This window comes from Halictus rubicundus, unplaced genomic scaffold (genome assembly GCF_050948215.1).
Source record: "Halictus rubicundus isolate RS-2024b unplaced genomic scaffold, iyHalRubi1_principal scaffold0025, whole genome shotgun sequence".
Lineage (NCBI taxonomy): Eukaryota > Metazoa > Arthropoda > Insecta > Hymenoptera > Halictidae > Halictus > Halictus rubicundus.
In genome coordinates, this window is record NW_027488566.1 from 854,997 (window position 1) to 875,988 (window position 20,992).

Genomic DNA, 20,992 nt, shown 5'->3' on the forward strand with positions numbered 1-20,992 from the left:
CTACCAGAACCCCAGGGGTTCGCTGGCCAATGCTAGAGCCGTCAGGCTGGCCTGTGACTATTCTTGACGAGAATATTCGCAGGCCAGCCTAACGTCTCGTGGCGTGGCAGTACGAAGACAGAATGAACATGCTGTATTTATTTAAAAAGCTATCAACCAGAATTTTTCAGAGTTCCTCGTGGTAATAGATCTTGTTAAGGAATTTAAACGTTATAACAAACAAAATAACAATTTATTACCACGCTAACGAAAAAGAAAGAATATCATATGACAATCTGTGCGGTGAAACAATTCGTCATTATTTATTTAAAAAGCTGTTAACTAGAACCTTTCAGAGTCCCTCGTGGTAATAGATGGGGAATACCTTGTTAAGGAATTTAAACGTTACAACAAACAAAATAACAATTTATTACTATGCTAACAAACCTATTCCCACCTCAGGCGCGCCTGTAGGCCCAACTAGACCCAACTACGCAAACATAGTAATGATTTCGTCGGACGGTGATCATAAGGTAATTAAAAACACGTCGCAGAAACTAATTTTTACGCTCGCCTCATCTGACTTTGCGCGTCATAAAATTGATGGACTACAAATCTGACATTTCTAACGGTTCACATACATGCAAGGATACATGGGGTGCCTCATTACCGCCAATTGGGAAATTCTAGTTATGTCTCCTGCGGTGAACTTCTGTCATGAAGAAACCTCGGAATTGTCCTTCGGTAAAAAAGGTTAAAGGGGTCAAAAAGCGCGTTCCGAAATATTATTTTCGGGTAAGAGACGAGGGTCGCTGTGGGGACAGGTACAACCTGGCCTTGAAATAATTTTAATTTCGCCATTTTGGAAGTGTCACCGTTTTTGTAGCATTTTTACATTCGTCGAAGAGGTCGGTGTCTACAAATTACTTTACAGTAAACAGATGTTGTCCGACTGTGCCGACTGTGCCGACTTCCAGCTCAATAGTAATGATCTGTCATAAACCGCTCCATACAGAGCAGCGCCGGGTGACGGTACCTAAACAAACCGAGTCTATCGTAGGTATGCCTATCACCATCTCTGCCGCGGCTGTTGCCCCAATGTTTTGAGGCCGAAGGCTGTCACGCTATACAGTATGTATAAGCGCTGTAGCCAATATTTCGAATTCAGCCGAAAATGCGTGTATGAGGATTATAAGTTAAACATTTTTTGAGCCAAGACTTATGTAATTTGAAATGCAACGGATTAGATCAGTGGAACGAAGAACTTAATTCTGTCGCTAAATATAGACTGTCGATGAAAACATTTGTTGACGATTTGACCGTGTCAATGAAAACATAGTGTCGGTCAAACCGTGTAGATGAAAATATTTGTCGGCTATCTGACCATGTCGATGAAAACATTGTAACCGTACAGGTTACATATCGATGTCATATATCAAACGACGATGTCGACCCCGCCATAACACTCCGTGACGTAAACCGCGAGTCCTGACAAAGAAAAGAACAGCGAGATATCGCGACACTTGTCGCAATGCGCACGCATGGATCCCCACTCGATACCGATCGAAGGAGGTCGATGCGTGCCGCAGATAGACCACTCTACGTCTGGAAGCGGGTCTAGCCGCACGCGTTCGGGAAGTGTCCTGGCGGCGAAACACGGTACGCGATCGAGGGGTCAAACCGACCCGATAGAACAGACAAACCGGCTGTTCTATCCTCGACGCGTAAGCGTCGATCACTTCGTTATCGTCAAATTCGTGGTTCTCGTTCGAAATGCCCATAACTGCTCCGGTAGGATTTGCACAGTCGTGATCATTCTGCCGCTATCTATAAAGAATACGTTCGGAGGCCACGTATCGTGCCGAAGAGCATAGTCCTTGGTAGCGTGGCGTGACCGACGGCTTAGTGTGCGTCTCCATCCATACCACTTCTACGAGTATTCGGACGAGTGCATGGATGGTCTGACACGTCCACAACCGTGCAGTGCGTAGTACGCGTACGGATTGTTCGAACGAACGCACGATTTCCCTTCGGGTCGAATCGATCCGACCGAACACCGCACAATCGCTGACATTTTGCCGCTACCTCCACGGAGATTGCTCGGAGGCCACGTACCGTGCCGAAGATTAAACTTCTTGGTTGCGTGGAGTGCCAGGGGTTTCTAGTGTGTGTCTCCACTTGGGCCATTTGTACGAGAATTCGGCCAAGTACCTGGGTGGTCTGACAGGTTCGACTTCGATCGATCACGAGGTCGAAACGAGTCGTTCAACCGTCACTACGTCGGGCACACGGGTCGGATTAGAGCGATCGGCCTGTGCACGATCCCTGTCGTTCTGCCGCTACCTATACAAAGATTGCTCGAAGGCCACGTATCGTGCCGAAGAGTAAACTTCTTGGTCGCGTGGAGTGCCAGGGGTTTTTAGTGTGTGCCTCCAACCAGACCACTCGTACGTACTTGCGGCCGAGTGCATGGTTGGTTAGACAGGTCACGAATTCGCATATCGCGGGGCGCGATTCATATTAAAATCGTTTAGATCAGTTCTCGAAAAACCAGGTGTAGAGAGAACGGTATACATTGTGTGAGTACGGGTTACGAGAATTCGGTACGGATTACCGATACTCGGTATTCCGCCCGTCATCACAACGGAATTTATTACCCTGAACGTCGGGAAGGATCGCGGGCCGTCCTGTGTACAAACAGCTCTTATGCGAGCACATTATAGATATAAATAGTTCTTCCAAGAATATACTGCCCTTTTACCAGAAATTTGCCTACAAGCTTTATTTATCTCGTCCCAACCTCACCGCTTTCCAGTGCCTGGAGGCACGAATCCATCTCCTTCGCGAATTGTCACGCGTAGGGAATTTGAGGTAGTAACCGGCCCCCGCGAGATCGTATAGATTATTCTTGAGTAGTTAATTAAAATAGTCGGATAGAGAATGTACGGTTACAACATACTGTCCACGAAAGTTAATGTCGGTCAAATCGTGTCGATGAAAACAGTGTCGGTGAAATGAGTTGTCGACGATCTCAGGGTAACCCAACAAGTCCTTACAAATAATGGAAATTATATCATTGGATAATATTAAACACGTAGTTTTATAAATTGATTCAAATGTTTTCTTTAAAATACGGCAGAACTTTCCCTCTGTTTGGCGTCGACCGAAGGTCGGAGTCGCCGGGGGGCCGGGACCACTCAGAAATGAGCGCGCGAGGAGGCAAGGAGAGACGGGAGAATTAAACCCTTGTCCTTCGGGAAAATGCACTTTATTTTACTTGTCACGACGCACGAGGTGCGAGGCACTCGAGAGCGCGAGAGAAAACGCGCGCACGAGAATCGCGAGCCGGCGAACGTACGGAGATCTTGCGCGTGCAAACTTCTGCCGTCGGATCGCGAAGAGGAAATCTTGAGCGGCACGAAAAGCGTGCCGCCGCGAGACGGAGATCTTCTACGCGGACGCCGGAAATCTTGTCGCGAAACAGAGTGCACGTAACGCGGCGCGGAGATCGCGAGAATACTGCTCCCGAATGATGCGAAATCGCGAGAGTCTCAGAGCGCGAGAAATGAGAATCTCTACTTATCGAGACGAGAGCGGACAGACGAGCAAACGTGCTAGAGCGATACCTTGCGATTGATGAGCGTTCAGAACGTTAAGAGAGCGAGAAGGCATACGCAGGTGCCTTAAATAACAAAGACCGTCGAATGTGGAGCACCGTGATTGGAGCTCGCACATCGGACGATCCTTGTTTGTCTCAATTTGAAAGATTCAAGCTGTGAAATTCAGCCAATGAGAATTGAAACGGTTGCTACGCGGTGTCGAGCAACGGCGACACGCGCTCTTGCCGCGTGTTGACATACGCGACAAAAACCGTATGAAATAGCGGTCGCCAGTTCGACAATAGGCACCGAATTCCACAGCTTGAATCCTGAACATACCGCCCGCCTCGAAACACTAGTTTCGAAACGTAACGGGATCGCACGCTGATACATAGAATAGCGGGGGCGGTAGCGTTCCGACGGAACTTAAACGATAAGGGGACTGCGTGTTACAATACCCGCGACGCCAATCCCCGAGCTGCGCAAACGGCAGACCGCCCGCCGTGAGAGTCGGTAAACAGAATTCGAGATACGTAAACATTTTAAATTACAAAACGCAAGAGTAACGTGAAAACCGCCCGCCTTGCCGGAATGAAGGCGCGACGTTTGAATTTACCGCGCGAGAGCAACGGTACACGGGACGCAGACGCAGGACGACTATCGGAACACGTTTCGTCTATGCCTCGGATTTGCACGCGACGGGCAGAGGAACCAACTTGACGATTGGGCGTTTAAAACACGCAGTGGCGGTTTTTATTGTCACTACGCGGGTGTGGTCGTCGTCGCCAGGGTGCAATTGCATGATTCGGCCGAGCTCCCACTTACACGGAGGGAGAGTCGGATTGCGTAGGAGGACTAGCTGTCCTATCGATAATGAGGGGCGCGCGCGACGCCACTTACCGCGCTGTTGGAGCGTGTTGAGGTAGTCATTTTGCCACAACTTCCAGAATCGTTCGGTAGTGTGGCGGACGAGTTGCCATCGCGAGAGACGGTTTTCCGCGAGGTCGAGCAGAGAAGGTTGTGGAGGGGTCGTGAGCGCAGACCCTATTAAAAAATGACCCGGCGTAAGCGGCTCGTAGTCGTCGAGAGTATCCGAAAGAGGGGCGATGGGTCGCGAATTAAGACACGCCTCGATTGCGCAGAGGAGCGTTGTGAACTCCTCGAAAGTCAGCGTTCGATCGCCGAGAACGCGACGAAGATGGTGTTTGACGCTTTTTACCCCGGCCTCCCATAATCCGCCGAAATGCGGCGCCGAGGGGGGGATGAAATGCCAAGCGACTCCATCGCTGGCGGTACGATTTTGAAAATCGGGGTCGCGAAGCGCAGCGCGGTAGGCCGAAACCAACTCCCGATTTGCTCCGACGAAGGTTGTTCCGTTGTCGGAATACATACGCTCTGGGAGACCTCGCCGGGAACAGAAGCGAGTGTAAGCGTTTAAAAACGCAGAGGTGGAGTAGTCCGCGACTAGCTCCAGATGCACTGCCTTGGTGGACATGCACACGAAGAGCGCGATGTATGCTTTCCGGGATGTGATACCGCGGCCAGCGGAGGTGCGGATTTGAATAGGACCAGCGTAGTCCAAACCGCAATGCGAAAAGGGTTTTTTCGCAGGGGACACCCTCGCTGCCGGGAGATCTCCCATGAGCTGAATCGGTATCGCAGCTCGTTCTCGGACGCATCGGACACATGCGTGAATCACGGCTTTTACCTGACTCCTTCCCCGGAGAAGCCAGTATTCTTGCCGAAGAATGTGTAAGGTGAGTTGCACGCCGGCATGCAGGGCGCGGGCGTGCGCTTGCTCGATAATGAGGCGCACCAACGGGTGTGGCGACAATAAAATGGGGTGCTTTGATTGATGCGGAAGGGGGGAATTTCGCAGACGACCTCCCACGCGAAGAAGCCCGGTCTCGTCGAGGAACGGGTGTAGCGACTCGATCGGGTCCTTTGGCGGTAGCGGTTCACCATTAGAAAGCGAGGAAATGGCATTAGCGAACTGGCTCTCTTGGATGCGTCGCAACCAGAAGAGTTTGGCCGCGGTGCACTCGCTCGCTGAGAGGGCGCGTCCTGGATGTCGTTTGCGATTGTCGGAGCGACAGCTGCGAGAGTTTCGGACGAACCGTTGTATATAGGCCGTGACTCTTATTAATTTGGGCCAGCTCGAGAATCGAGAGTCTAAATCCCACGCGGGAGCGGGGACCACGCTGTGATGCACGACCTTTGACTCGGACGAGTCCTCCAGAGTGAAGTGTCGCGGTTGAGTTGGCCATTCCGAGAGATCGTAAGGAAGCCAGGCGGGGCCCTTCCACCAGAGGTGATAACGGAGCAGTTCGTCGGAGAGAAGTCCGCGCGACGCACAGTCAGCGGGATTGTCCGCGGTAGGAACGTGCCGCCAAATAGCGTGTGGAAGACGAGTTTGTACGTCAGCGACGCGATTAGCGACGAACGTCTTCCATTTTGACGGATGAGACTGCAACCACGCGAGTACCACGGTAGAATCGGTCCAACAATAGCACGAAGCGTCGCGAAGGTCAAGGGCGGACGAAACGAAATTCATTAAACGTGCTAGAAGGACTGCGGCTTGCAACTCAAGGCGGGGAATGGTCACTGGAGTCAAGGGGGCGACCTTTGACTTGCCCGCGATTAGAGAGACGGTAATAGTTCCGCTAGAGGAGATACAACGGGCGAAAACAACAGCAGCGTATGCGACTGTCGACGCATCCGCGAAGCCGTGAAGTTCAATCCGCGAGGCCTCTGAAATGCATCCGATCCATCGGGAAATCTGAAGACCGTTCAGGACTGAAAGGCGAGAATGAATAGATTTCCACTGCTCGAGAGACTGCGGCGGGATTTGGTCGTCCCAACCGATGCGGAGGCGCCACAATCCTTGTATAAAAATCTTGGCGCTGATTATCGCGGGAGTGACCCATCCCAAAGGATCGTATAGCTTCGCGATAGTCGAAAGAATGGCTCGTTTGGTGGACGGTAGCGGCTCGGCTAAACTAACCTTGAATTGAAAGGAGTCGCGAGAGGGGTTCCAACTTATCCCGAGGATTTTGACTCGATCGTCGGGAGCGAGATTTTTGGAACATGCCAAACCGTGGTCTTCCGGATCAATATCGGCAAGAAAATCGACCGAATTGCTCGCCCACTTACGTAGCTTCATGTGACCACGCTGGAGAAGCTGGATTAATTGATCCCGGGAATGGCGAATAGCCAAAAGGTCGTTGCCGCCGAAGAGGACATCGTCGACGTAAATGTGTGAGCGAAGGACCGGTACCGCGAGCGGGAACTGGCCCCCGTCATCTTCGATGAGTTGTTGCAGAACGCGGAGAGCCAGGAATGGAGCACAGGTCATGCCATACGTGACGGTCAGCAATTGGAAAGCCTGCGTATCCTTGGAGGAAATGGGCCTCCAGAGGATTCTCTGATAATCGACATCGCGTTCGTCGACCAGAATCTGGCGGTACATTTTTGCAATGTCCGCCGTGTAGACGAAACGAAAGGTTCTCCACCGAAGAATTACGGTAGAAAGATCGAGCTGAAGCTTTGGGCCTGGGAGCAGGTGGTCATTCAGCGTGGATCCGTTCGACGTTACACTGGAGGCGTTAAAGACAACGCGAAGGTGAGTCGTGACACTGTCGGCGCGTAACACGGGATGGTGCGGAATGTACACGCACTGAGAGGTCGAAGGCGAAATGGGAACGCGACGCATGTGTCCGAGAGCCTCGTATTCTCGTAGAAACTCCTCATACTCCTCGGTCAGAGATGGTTGTAGGAGAAGTTTACGAGATATGGATTGCAGAACCTTTTCTGCGGCAGACCGAGAGTGACCGACTTCAATCGGAGGACCGGTACGGAACGGAAGACGGACTATGTATTGCCCGTCGGGGGCTCGCGATGTGTGCGTTTGGAAGTGCCGCTCGCACTGTTCTTCCTCTTGGGTGAGGGGGGAGGTCGAAGGAATTTCCTCAATCTCCCAAAATCGGCGCAGCTCGTTCGACAGAGTGTCCTCGTGGATGCAGTGATGCATCGAGATGCTGGAGCCCGAGCGAGGTTGTGGGCTCGATCCGCTTGCGACGGAGAGATCGCGCGAGTGCGACGTGATGGGGCCAGAGATGACCCAACCGAAAATGGTTTTCTGGGCAATGGGTTGCCCGCTTGACCCTTTGCGCAGACCGTCCAGGATTATACTGGGGTAAATGTCTGCGCCGAGAATGAGATGAATCGCGGCCGAGCTCGAGGGATCAGCATCGGCCCAATTCAAATCCGATAAATGTTCGAGGGATCGAACATTGAGAAGGCGCTTCGGCATGTATGTCGAGAGAGACGTCAGGACGAGAGCTGTGGTCACGATCGAAGGAGACGCGGAATCGCGAGGAGCAACGTGGAGGCGCACGGCGTGGCGCACGGTGCCGGCGTGGACTCCGCCGACGGCGGATATGGATGTCGCAACGCGGGTTCGTTTTGCACGCAAGAGGTGCACCATGGCCTCGGTGACGAAGCTGGTCTCGGAACCTTGGTCAATCAGGGCTCGGACAGTGACGCAGCGGCCTGACGGGACACGGAGTTGCACCCACGCGGTGGCCAGGAGAATTCCGGAGCGCGGAGCCGCGAGGGTGGAGGCGAGGTGCGAATTGACCTCGGAGGACGGCACTGGTGGAGTAGAGGGCTCCGAATTTGGCGGAGCTGGAGGAGGCGCGTCTTCGTGCAAGAGCGAGTGGTGCCGCTTGTTGCACACGCGACACGTATTTTTGCTGTTACATTCTCGGAGGGAATGACTGCTGCTCAAACAGTTAAAACAACGTGAAAAGCGTTGAGCGAGCTCACGACGGCCGCTGGAGTTTCGTGCCAGGAAGGTGGGGCAAGCACTGAAATTATGTGATGCTCGACAGACTGGGCACGGAGTACGCGAATTCGTGGAGGGCTTGGAAGCGGTCGCAGAATGGACTCGCGAGGAACTAGACGCGAGGCGAGACGATGCGTCGGGACGCGCGGCGGGCGTGGAATTGGAAGAAATCGCGAACTCTTCTAAACCGCGAGAGCGAGAACCGATAAATGACATCAAGGTGTCGAAAGAGGGAGGAGTCACGTCGTCGCCGATTTTCAATTTCCACGCCTTCCGCGTCGGAGTGTCCAGCTTTTGGGACACCTGATGGACGAGAATGTCGTTCCACAATTCTTCTGGCTTCCGCCCGAGCCTTTTTAAAGAGTCGACAATAAAACAGACCCGATCGCAGAGAGTCTGGAGGTCTGCTGCCGATTCGCGAGAGAGCGCGGGAAGGTTCTGCAGCGACGAGAGATGAGCGGTGATTATACGCCGCGGATTATCGTACCGCGCCGAGAGCGTCTTCCACGCAATTTTGAAATTATCCGCGGTTACCGAAAGGTTTCCGATACAGTCGAGAGCGCGACCCGTTAACGCGGAAACCAAATAATGCAGTCGGGTTACGTCATGCAACTTAGGGTTTTGAATAATAAGCGCGGAAAATTTGTCGCGGAACGCTTCCCAATCTTCGTATTTACCATCGAACTGCGGTACATTTATTCGGGGGAGCTGTATGTCGGGGACCGACGGACACGCTTGTCCATCGCCCGGTGAATTTGACGGACTCACGGTATCGCTGTTCAGGGCGTCCAGCTGTGTCGTCATGAACGAGAGAGAGTGGAGGTAGACTTCCTCCGTGTGGGCGAAAGAGTCCTCCTTGAAGTAGGGGTTCTTCGCTCGTTCCTCCGCCGGGATGATAGAGAGGAGTCGCGCGTACCCGTGCTCGAACTTCCTCCACAGATCTTGAAGGTGGACAATCCGGGTCCTCAAGACGGATTTGGTCCAGTTGCTCGTCCCCAGTTTTTTTAAATTTTGAAGGGAACGTCCTATCGCTTGCTGCATCAACAGCTGGGTTTCGACCGTTTCTGCCATGATCGGCGAGGTTTCACACTCCCGCACTTGCCTGCGCTTCACGATCCGGCTCGAAGGACCAAAATGTTTGGCGTCGACCGAAGGTCGGAGTCGCCGGGGGGCCGGGACCACTCAGAAATGAGCGCGCGAGGAGGCAAGGAGAGACGGGAGAATTAAACCCTTGTCCTTCGGGAAAATGCACTTTATTTTACTTGTCACGACGCACGAGGTGCGAGGCACTCGAGAGCGCGAGAGAAAACGCGCGCACGAGAATCGCGAGCCGGCGAACGTACGGAGATCTTGCGCGTGCAAACTTCTGCCGTCGGATCGCGAAGAGGAAATCTTGAGCGGCACGAAAAGCGTGCCGCCGCGAGACGGAGATCTTCTACGCGGACGCCGGAAATCTTGTCGCGAAACAGAGTGCACGTAACGCGGCGCGGAGATCGCGAGAATACTGCTCCCGAATGATGCGAAATCGCGAGAGTCTCAGAGCGCGAGAAATGAGAATCTCTACTTATCGAGACGAGAGCGGACAGACGAGCAAACGTGCTAGAGCGATACCTTGCGATTGATGAGCGTTCAGAACGTTAAGAGAGCGAAAAGGCATACGCAGGTGCCTTAAATAACAAAGACCGTCGAATGTGGAGCACCGTGATTGGAGCTCGCACATCGGACGATCCTTGTTTGTCTCAATTTGAAAGATTCAAGCTGTGAAATTCAGCCAATGAGAATTGAAACGGTTGCTACGCGGTGTCGAGCAACGGCGACACGCGCTCTTGCCGCGTGTTGACATACGCGACAAAAACCGTATGAAATAGCGGTCGCCAGTTCGACAATAGGCACCGAATTCCACAGCTTGAATCCTGAACACCCTCCAATCTAATATATTTTTATAACAGTTTCAAGTACCCAATATTTGCAATTTTTGATGCTCCGCGAATTAAAAAACGGAATTTCAGACAGGAAGAATTGTAGAATACGGCCATATTTAAAAAAATATTTTTACACTTTAACCGGTGGTAGAATTTGCAGAACAAAGATGTTTCCAATATATTTTCATTAAGAAATTACATTTGCGTATAACATGATAAATTATTTAAGAAGTATTTTATATGTATAATTTACGTATGATAAAATACATATAAGGATGTGAGATGCTGTTTCACTAAGTGCCAGGAACGTTTCCTATTTCCATGGTGTTGTAAAGGAGAGATACGGATAGTTTACCTAAGGAGCTGTGGAGCACCTGAAAGCATTATTTTGTGCCATGCACAGCAGGGAACTGTCAACGCGCTCTCGAAAGGCCATCTGGAAAAGGCCCGAGAGGCCAGAGAAGAAATTCGGTTCCAAAGCCTGACACGATTGCCGGCTCCTAAACGCTAGGACCAAAACCAGGGTTGTAATGTTGAGCCGGCCGGACTGACCTGCGAGGTATGCATTGACCTTAAAGTGGCTTTTTGGAATGTGGCGGGATTCAGGAACAAGGATGAAGATTTCTGGAATGGGTTAGAGGAGTGGGATGTGATAATGCTGATGGAGACGTGGTTAGAGGAGAGAGGATGGGAACAGGTAAGGAGCAGGCTGCCAAGAGGGTATGTCTGGGAAGCGCAGTGGGCAAGGAGAGAGGAAAATAGAGGGGGGATGGTGGAGGGTAACTGGGGTATATGTAAATGGGGACTTGCAGAGTAAGTTGGAGGTACTGGGAGACTGGATAGAAGGGAGGGAAAAAGGTGTAAGGGTGATTATAGGTGTTTCACCGAGCCTTGACTGAGTTGAGAGTCCGCGAAATGGACAATGCGCGGGATCGCGTGCGGAGAGAGGAGAGGAAACGTTCGCAAATCGAATGTACAGCGAGAAAACTTCACTGGTCAACCGGGTTTCTGCGGTTTCTCAAATGTCTTTATTGGCTTAAGTCTTCTATACACTACGTGCGCGTGGCTCTGGTCGCGTTCCGAATTACTCTCTCAGAGGAGAAATCCTTTATCAAACCCGCGGTTATCTCGCAGGGGAGACTAAGCCGGCCGGTTTTAAAAACTCGTTAGGCGTTAGATATAAGTAGAAGATTCGCGCGTGCTCGCAGAGGAGGTTACAACGGAACTGTCAAATTTGGCGGGGGGGGGGGCCTAGTTACAAGAGTGATGGATGCCCCACCACCTTCATACCCGGGAGCTCGCTTCGAGGTGTCTGCTGGTGCTGAGACGACAAGGGGGGTGTGTTCACGGTGCTCGGAATTTGAAAATACCGTTTGAACGCGTCTAACATCCGTCGCCGATTCGTTGGAAACGTTCATGGCCTTCAATGGCATTCGGTAACATTTTGCCCTAACATCTTCCTGGCTATTTTATTTCAGTGCTCCAAGTATCGCATTTAAAAATTTCTAGTGCTGGAGATGACAAGGCGATATCATAGAATGCATCAACTTGTAGAAATCTTTGTACATCTAAGCGGAAAGAATTTTCATGGGGACTAATAGATGAAATTATACAAACTGTACCATCGTGTAAAATGCAGCAATTATCCCGCTCGTCTGTACCAAGCTATAAGCTTTGAATTTGAAGTTTGCGGTAAAAAATAGCACCACTACTATTATGAAACATCATATATGCCTGAATGGTGGTTGAAGAATCACCACCTCCCTTATTACTGCCATGATGTTCTATCTCTCCCATTCTATTAGAAAATTGTTGAAGGGGATGTCCTGGCTTTCTGCAATATTTTTTAAAAATGGACATGTTGCTTTCATACAGGAAAGCAGAAAATCAATCTAATGTACCAAAACGGATGACGTCATCCGCCAAGTGGAGAAGACTTTGGACATTATAAGAATTAAAAGTTGGGCCATAGAACTTTTCACAACGACGAACAAATTGTTGCAAAGCTCCTTCTGCAAACTTTAAATATTTGCTAACAAAAACCTGTGAAACCATTATTCTTATGGCACTGAGCAGAAACAAGAAGTGTCGATATAGTACATCATCCTTCAGTACTCCATAGGTGACAACTGGACCAGTATACAAAAGAAATTGCCAAAATTCTGTTGCTTTAAATTTGGAAAATAAATCTATTGATCTAGGACGCCTTGCAAACTCAGATAGGCAATATTTATTGATCCTTCTCATTCTCTGTGAGATTGTAAAAATTTGTCGAGAAGATAAATTTGAAAATGGGGAATGTTTGCCACACACCCAGGCACATAACAATTTTTTAGTGACACCTAGCATACGAGATGCATATACTCGAATGGCACTTGTGATACCATTTCTATTGGCATCAAAGCTAATGGACTTTGACCATCTTTATGATGATCCTCATCGGAACACCTGGTATATTCTTCATCACTTCGTAAAGGATGTGTAATACCATTGAAAACCTGATGACCTCTTTCCTGTGTACCACAAACTTTGCACTTGGAACAAGATCGATGAGACATATGGCCTCTGTGATAAAGAATAAAGGCTGGAGCTGGTGCATCAGCAATAAAACACCTTAATACGACTGGAATTTTTTTCTCGTGGAACGTAATGCCTCCATTTGACATTATCAAGTTTATGTCAGAGACAAATTTTTTAAGATAACTGTTACAGTCGTTGGGTTTTTGGGTGCCTTTATAAATCCCTACTACAATGGGTTTACTATTTAAGATATTTACAATTCTGATTTGAATAGGCCAAATTTGAATTGTTTTGGAACTGTCTAAACTACATTCGTCCACATGAAAATCCAGTTGCAACTCTCCAGGAATTACTGGAGAATATTGAAATAACCGTTTAACTATTTCGACGACACTGGTACGTGGTGTACTAATGAGCGTTCTTATATCTTTCGGCAAACTAGAAAAACACGAATGGGTACGTAGAAGAAATAAGATGTTGTTCCCCTGAATGTGCGTTAAATTATTGTCCACAAAGCAAGATGCCAAATGATCACGAAATGATACTTCTGAAACAGTACCAGCAGATTCATCAGTGAGAATATTAAGAAGACTTTCATTATTATTATTATAAAAAAGATAAAAAAGACGTGCTGGGAATGTCCTGCAGATTATCAAGATTAGGGTGACTTTGTAAATGTTCAGTATTGGCATAAACAGGGAGAATTCAAACGAAGGTGTTCCGACCGTTGATGATGGTTCCAAAATTGTTTTCGCGTTACGAACGCGCGATCGAGCGGCTGTTGTCTCGCTCGCGTAAACAGCCATGTCACCGGCGACAAACACCTCCGTTTGAATCTCACCTCGCGCGCAAAGGTGAACCGACTTCACCCATGAGAACAATGAGATCAACCGTCCTTCCGATGTTTCGTGTGTTCTCGTGCGCGAACGAGATCTCAGAATACGTTCTGACTTCGCAGCGCTCGCTTGCACTAAGACTCACTCGTGACTTCATCTAAGTTCAATTATTCATTTTCTCGCGGCATCGTCGCTTCCTATCTCGCTACAGTTTGTATCGCGATTTCCGTCACATTTCTTTGTTTGTGCCAGCGGTGGGGACTAGTCGTGTCGAAAAACATTAAAGTGACTAGCAACAAATTTCGCGTCTCGTGCATATCACCTGCAGTCTTCACCACTTTCCTCAGCGCTCAATTCTGAGTGGTCCCGGCCTCAGGCACTCGAACAATCGTTCAAGCCGAAACAGTAATTTATTGTCACGTGAAAACTTCCTCAAATTTGAGGTTATTTTGCGCCGAATATTTCGTTTCTGCATAGGGCTTAATTTATTATACGGTTTTCGTGAAACCGACTTCTTCAAAACTCTACGATCCAAAATATATAATAATTTGTTACGTGTATTGGTAACAATACCACGTGGTAATACTTATCTGGCGTCTTCTCTGCTTCTATCCTTCCTTCCTTCGAATCTACTGCTCATCCAGACTTCACTGCTTCAGAGTTAATTCACGAACTTAATAATTAGTAATTAGCTAACAAAGGAATCACTAATCAAACAAGACGGAAACAGTGTGCGTGTCGAAACACTGACACCTTCGTCGTGAGAGCTGTTATTTCCTGTCTGGTGTCGCAAACTGCACTGCGCATGATCGCGTAACGCGCGACACCTAACAGACGCACATTATAAATTAAAAATTATACATATTGTTTGGGAATCGGCGCCGATATTTAATCTGCGCGCGCTCAAGCGCGGCGCTAATTAGTTCCCGAACACGTCCCTCTCCGCGAATCAGCCCACGGCACACTAGCCAATCGTCGCACTCGCGAGTGACGACATCCGCGAGCGATTCCCGGAATCGGTCTTCTTTTTCCGCGAACCGTCGGCGCACAACCACGCTTCTCGAGAACCGATTCCGTCGTTTTTACCAGTTTTTCTATACCGCATTGCGCGTAAATCAAGGGCTCAGCCAAGTGGATCGTACGTGTCCTTTATTTTCGACGGTGTACATTGTGATTAACAAATACAAGAGTGATTAACCAAAGTGCTACATGAAGTCTCGTACAAACTAACCGACCACGTGCTCCCTCCTACCTTTCCGCACGTATCGTATCGTCGCGCACGGAGTTTTCGCCCAAACCCGTTTCCGAACATCCGCCTCGACTTTCCAAGTCTTCCGATAAGGCTGTCCCAGCCACCCATTCCCAAACACATATTATACCTTTAAAAAAAATTAATTAATTAAATTAATTAAATTATTAATGTGTGCATTAATATTTACGCGTATTATTGTGTTCAAAATCGTTGCAACGGTCGTTGTGACCGGTAACTCCGGTAACGCAAAAACCATTTCGGCAATATACAGGGTGAGTCACCTAACGTTTGCACCTCAAATATCTTTGTTGTTTCTAAAGATACGTAAAATATGGTAAGGACAAAGTTGAATGGTACAATGGGGCTGACACGATGCCATAAAAAAATTTTGTTTTTATGTCATTTTTTTAGAGATGTCAAGGTCACCTCGATTTTTTTAAATGGAACCACCCTTTTTTAAACACCTACAATGATAGTCCCTTTCATTAGGAATTCAGGGACTATATTATTCCAAGGTCATTCAAGGTCAAGGACAGAAAAAACGTATGAAACTAAAATATGGAAGCAGAATACCTGTATTTTATAAATGTATAATTGAGCCATGATTAGTGAATGTTGCTTCGTCCGTAAACAAGACATTAGAAAAAAATGAATAATTTTGAAGCAATAATTGACAGCTATAGCTCCTAAAATATTAATTTCATTGTCGTAATTAGTCGTGGGATTCTTCCGCTTGTGCTGTCTTGCATGTACACTTCCAGTACTTCGAAACAACCTGTACGTATTAATGAAATTATGTCTAGAAGGAGTGTTTCGCTCGGGGTACCTTTCTTTAGAAAGTAATCGGGCCTGCACTGCATTTTTCTACATTCACAGTAAATCGTGATCATATCACACTTTTCAGTCATTGAATAAGACGGAATCGCATTTGAAAACATACTGATAATAAATAAGAATGCTGAATAACAATAACATTGAAGGACCTTAGTATGTTTGCTTTAACTACGACCATACTATGTTTACTATTTACTACAAGTCTCAACCGTGATAAACGTATTCTGCTTTCATATTCTAAATCTTATACGTTTTCTCTGTCTGTGACCTTGAATGACATTGGAATAATTATTGTCACTGAATTCCTAATGAAAGGGACTATCATTGTAGGTGTTTAAAAAAGGGTGGTTCCATTTAAAAAAGTGAAGGTGACCTTGATATCTCTAGAAAAAAATGACATAAAAACAACATTTTTTTGCATCGTGTCAGCCCCATTGTACCATTCAACTTTGTCCTTACCATATTTTACGTATCTTTAGAAACAACAAAGATATTTGAGGTGCAAACGTTAGGTGACTCACCCTGTATATAGAGGCCATAAAGTTTTTGCGCTAATTCGCAGATGAGCGGCCTCGGTGCTCAGTTGACAATAGCCAGCTGATCGAGCTCGGCGCCAAGACCGGGTCAACGCACGCAGACGTGAACCTTATGTTTACGTCTGATGGATTACTTGTCGCGTGGGCCATCGTTTCCCATATTCCAAAATATCAAATTCGTTACCCACCGTCCTTGCCTCCTGTGCAGCAGCGGCCGTTAGGGCATTGCCCTCGTGCGCTAACTAACGTTCAACACTGCCAAATCCTTTGTCATTTTCAAAAACCCCACTCCTTATTCCTTCCGCTGTCGGTGGCCACACACAGTATAAATAACCCGCGACAACCCCAGCGCGGGGTCCTTTGGCAAATTCTCTGATCGACTGATCATCGTACTTTACGCGTCTTTTCTTACAATCGACTGATCGCTGTATTTGTGTTTGGTGTTCGTAGGCTTCGCGCATCTTCCGTGCATTCGTGACGACGTCTCGACTCATTGTTAATTCCTTGTACTCAACCACCTTTTATTAATATATTTTACTACATAGTTAGACCTGCATCTCCACGTACATTATCCACATCCATTTTTAGTCACCTCCCTACATCTCTTTCCTTTCGCTTCTGAGTCACGCTGTGCCTCATTCGCCTGACTAGATCCTCAACATATTGTGTTATATCTTTAAGGGCATGCGCGCTGTTGGTGCGGGATAAACAAATGACATTCAGTTTTTAACGACCGCATGCAGTAATGCAGAAAAATGAAAATCGCTACGGTTATTCGTTATCGTGTATTCGATAAAGGTAGACGACCGAAAAGCGAATTTTTAGTTCACGTGTTTTTGTGTCGCTTGGATTTGTAGGCAACATTTGGGCCAATGGAACCGGTAAGTTTCAGTCTCCTCTATCATATAATTAATCTAAAATATTATATATATTACCGGTATATCATTATATTATTTTTCAGTCGCCATCCATTGTGTACTACGAAAATTGTGCAGGCCCTTTTCGGTAAGAATTATTTATTGCTTAATACATTACATACATACTTTAATACATTAACATTAATATGACCGTGTAAATAATCTTTGTTAACACGTTAACCCCTTAACCTACGATTTACTTTCGAGAATTTTGGGCCGAAAACGTAAACAAGCTCGCGCAGCCTTCGAGCCATTCGCACGACTTGTGTAATACGCTGATCGGATCAATCGTAAATATTACGGACATCGTTCGTGGTACGACGGTCGCGGTTTGTAATTTGCCCCACCACAAATAGCACAGACGAAGCTCGTGATGTATTCTTATTATCTCTTCGTATCGTGATCAGTTTCAAGTTATTCTTGGTCACATTCGCACATCGAAATTTACTTTCATAAATTCTAGAGAAGCATCCCCACAAGATGTTTTGAAGAAAAAGATTTCGTGATGAGAGCAGTGAGAATTGTGCTAATAATTTTGCTAACGAAAGTGACAGTAGTGACGATATCTGTTCTGCTCGAAGAAAATGCATGCGATTAGTTATTGATGATACTTCTGACGACGATCAACTACCAGAGCCCTGGCTTTAGAAAGAAATAAGAAATAGTCCAAAAATCTGGGACTATACGATGACTCCTGGCATAAGAGAGGCAACCTTACGTCAATTTGGAGGAAGTAGAAGAGAATTAGATATATTTAATCTAATATTTGATGACATATTCTGGGAAAATATTGTAACCGAAACTAACCGGTATGCAGATCAAATACGTGCGAATCCACGCAGAACACGAGAAATCGACGACACTTGATTTCCTGTAGATTCTAACGAAATTAAAAGATATTTCGCATTGTCCATAATCATGGCACAGGTAAAAAAAACCAAGAATACAAATGAATTGGTCGAAGAGGGCTGTTATCGAAACGCCGATATTTAGAAAATCAATGCCTTTGAAAAGATATCTGCAAATCACAAGGTGTTTGCATTTCGCAAACAATAATCTGGTTGCCAATACAGATAAATTGAGCAAGATTAAACCTGTGATCAATTTTTTGAACCAAAAAATTAAAGTATGTATAATGAAAGAAGACATTGCTATTGATGAATCGCTCATGAAATTCAAGGGGCGCCTATCTTATAGGCAATTTAACCCATCAAAAAGGGCAACGTTTGGCGTTAAATTTTATAAATTGTGTGAGTCCGATTCAGGCTTTTGCTATGAATATAAAATATATACAGGCCGCGATAAAATAAACCGTGATGATAGCGCTTCGGAAAGTGATGTCAAAGAGCTTTCTGAGTCAGTGTTGCACAGGGGTCACACTTTATACATAGATAACTGGTATTCTTCCCCAAAATTTTTATGACATTATCGTTTAATTATAAAACAAATGTAATTGGCACAGTACGTGGAAATAGGAAGCATATGCCAAAAGATTTGTGTAATGTAAAATTAAAAAGGGGGGAATACGCAATAAGAAGCTGCAACCGAATACTCTCTATAAAATGGAAAGACAAGCGAGATGTTTATATTATGTGGGATGAATGGTTCATTGTGCGTGCGTGCGTGCGGGCGACCGGATCATGTTGCGACAGACCGGCGCCGGTATGTTTGGGAAAACTCGAGTGACTGAGAAGGTGTAAACGAAGAGTGTTTAGAACTGAGCGATAGGGAAGTGTATGTTTTTAGTTTTAAGTTATGGATGCGAGAGACAGAGTGCAAGCGAGATGAATGCAAGGGGATGAAAGAATATATAAGGCGTGGAAGTTCGACGAGAGTCGTTCAGTCGCGGTCAGTCGTAGTCGATCAGAAGAAGTATATCACGGTGCGAGCGTTTATCTATTAACGGAAATATACTAAATAATCAGCAAGCGTTATTTGAAATCAATCACCCCATTCCTCGAGAATCCTACAATTATGACGACAAAACATGAAACAGTCGAAATGACTACACAAGGATCCAATCGTACTCCAAAACCAAATCGTATTACAGAGTACAACAAGGGAATGAATGGTGTTCGAGATTCGAACGATAACGACTTGGTCTGATTTCTGTTCGAAACCAAGCTATAAATAGCCCGTTGTTGTTCTGGTCTCGTACATGTTGTCTTCGTCGATGCGATCGCTTCTGTTTCGTCCTTCCTTTGTGTCGCTCCTTCTCCGTCCTTCGTTCGTCTCTCTGCTATTGTTTCCCCAAATTTCAAACCACCCGATTCTTCAAGATCCACCGATCGCGTCGACGGAGACAACGGTTTCTCGTCTGATCGACATTCGACCATACGCTTTCGGCTCGTACGCGTCTCGTTCACGCACTCTGTACTCCCAATTCAATTACGTTTTCGCGGCCGCTCCGCACGTATTCACTCTCGAGCTTCACGTTCATTCTAAAGTCCGAATACGACTGGTCACAGTTTTCGACCATTTATTGTTCGACCCTGTCAGTAATCTTCTTTCATCCGCGTCGCGAATCGTATCGTCCCGCGTGCAAGATTTCCGTTCTTCCGCGGTCAAGATCATCCGGCGCGCCGCGTGCAAGATTTCCGTTATCGTCGTTCCTCCGTGTTTGTCCGAGCGTCAGTGTTCTGTAAGTTTTGTTTTAAAATAAATAACCATTGGTTCCGTGCATTTTTCGTTTCTTGCGAAATCCGTTCGTCTCCTCCGGAACTTCATCCTTCTTTCCGGTGCTCTCATTCCGCGTCCACCGCTGGACGGTCCCGGCACTCGGCCTTTCGCCGAACAAATGGAATTGATCTCCAAGACCAAATATTAGCATGCTTTCCAATGATGAGAAAATACATGAAAGGATATAAAAAATTTTTTTTATCTGTTTGATATTTGTTCGAGATTCGAACGGTAACGACTTGGTTTAATTTCTGTTCGAAACCAATCTATAAATAGCCCGTTATTGTTCGTGTCTCGTACATGTTGTCTTCGTCGATGCGATCGCTTCTGTTTCGTCCTTCCTTTGTGTCGCTCCTGCTCCGTCCTTCGTTCGTCTCTCTGCTGTTGTTTCCCCAAATTTTAAACCACCCGTTTCTTCTAGATCCACCGATCGCTCCGACGGAGACAACGATTTCTCGTATGTTCATTCTACCGTACGCTCTCAGCGGACTCGCGTCTAGTTCACGCTCTATACTCGCCGATTGAGTTACGTTTTCGCAGCCGCCTCGCACGAATTCAATCGCGAGTCTCGTTCTTTCGCGAACATACGAACGTCCGCTTTCTTCTCGCTTATCGATTAGAGTTCATACAATTGATACTCGGTATTCTGTCAAGAATCTTCTTGCTTCCGCGTCGCGAATCGCCTCTTCTCGCGTGCAAGATCTCCGCTCTTCCGCGGTCAAGATTCTCCGACGCGTCGCGTGCAAGATATCCGTTTTCGTCGTTGTCCTCCGTGTTCGTCCGATCTTCCATGTACCGAGAGTTTTGGCGTTTAATAAATTATCGTTAATCCAGCGCACCTTTTGTGTCTTGCGAAGTCCGTTCGTCTCCTCCGGAACTTCATCCTTCTTTCCGGTGCTCTCATTCCGCGTCCACCGCTGGACGGTCCCGGCACTCGGCAAATCGCCGAACAATATTGGTCTTTTTAATTCGTACATTTTATGCAATAATATAAATAACGGGACGAAACAATGTTACGGTGACTATAGGATCAACATAGCCGAATCACCATTGAAGAATATGCCAAAACCGA

At 47.1% G+C, this 20,992-nt stretch overlaps 2 protein-coding genes across 2 annotated transcripts in view; both read right to left on the minus strand.

Annotated features, from left to right (window-relative positions):
- Positions 1-20,992, minus strand: part of LOC143363140 (uncharacterized) — a 458,910-nt gene that overhangs the window by 149,889 nt on the left and 288,029 nt on the right. The gene's annotated exons all lie outside the window — the stretch shown is intronic.
- LOC143363169 (uncharacterized) lies at positions 1,415-9,495 on the minus strand. Its single transcript, XM_076803772.1, has 3 exons — positions 9,193-9,495; positions 4,479-8,304; positions 1,415-1,467 (listed from the first exon to the last, which is right to left on the minus strand). The coding sequence occupies exons 1-3, from the start codon at positions 9,493-9,495 to the stop codon at positions 1,415-1,417; spliced, it is 4,182 nt and encodes a 1,393-aa protein (XP_076659887.1).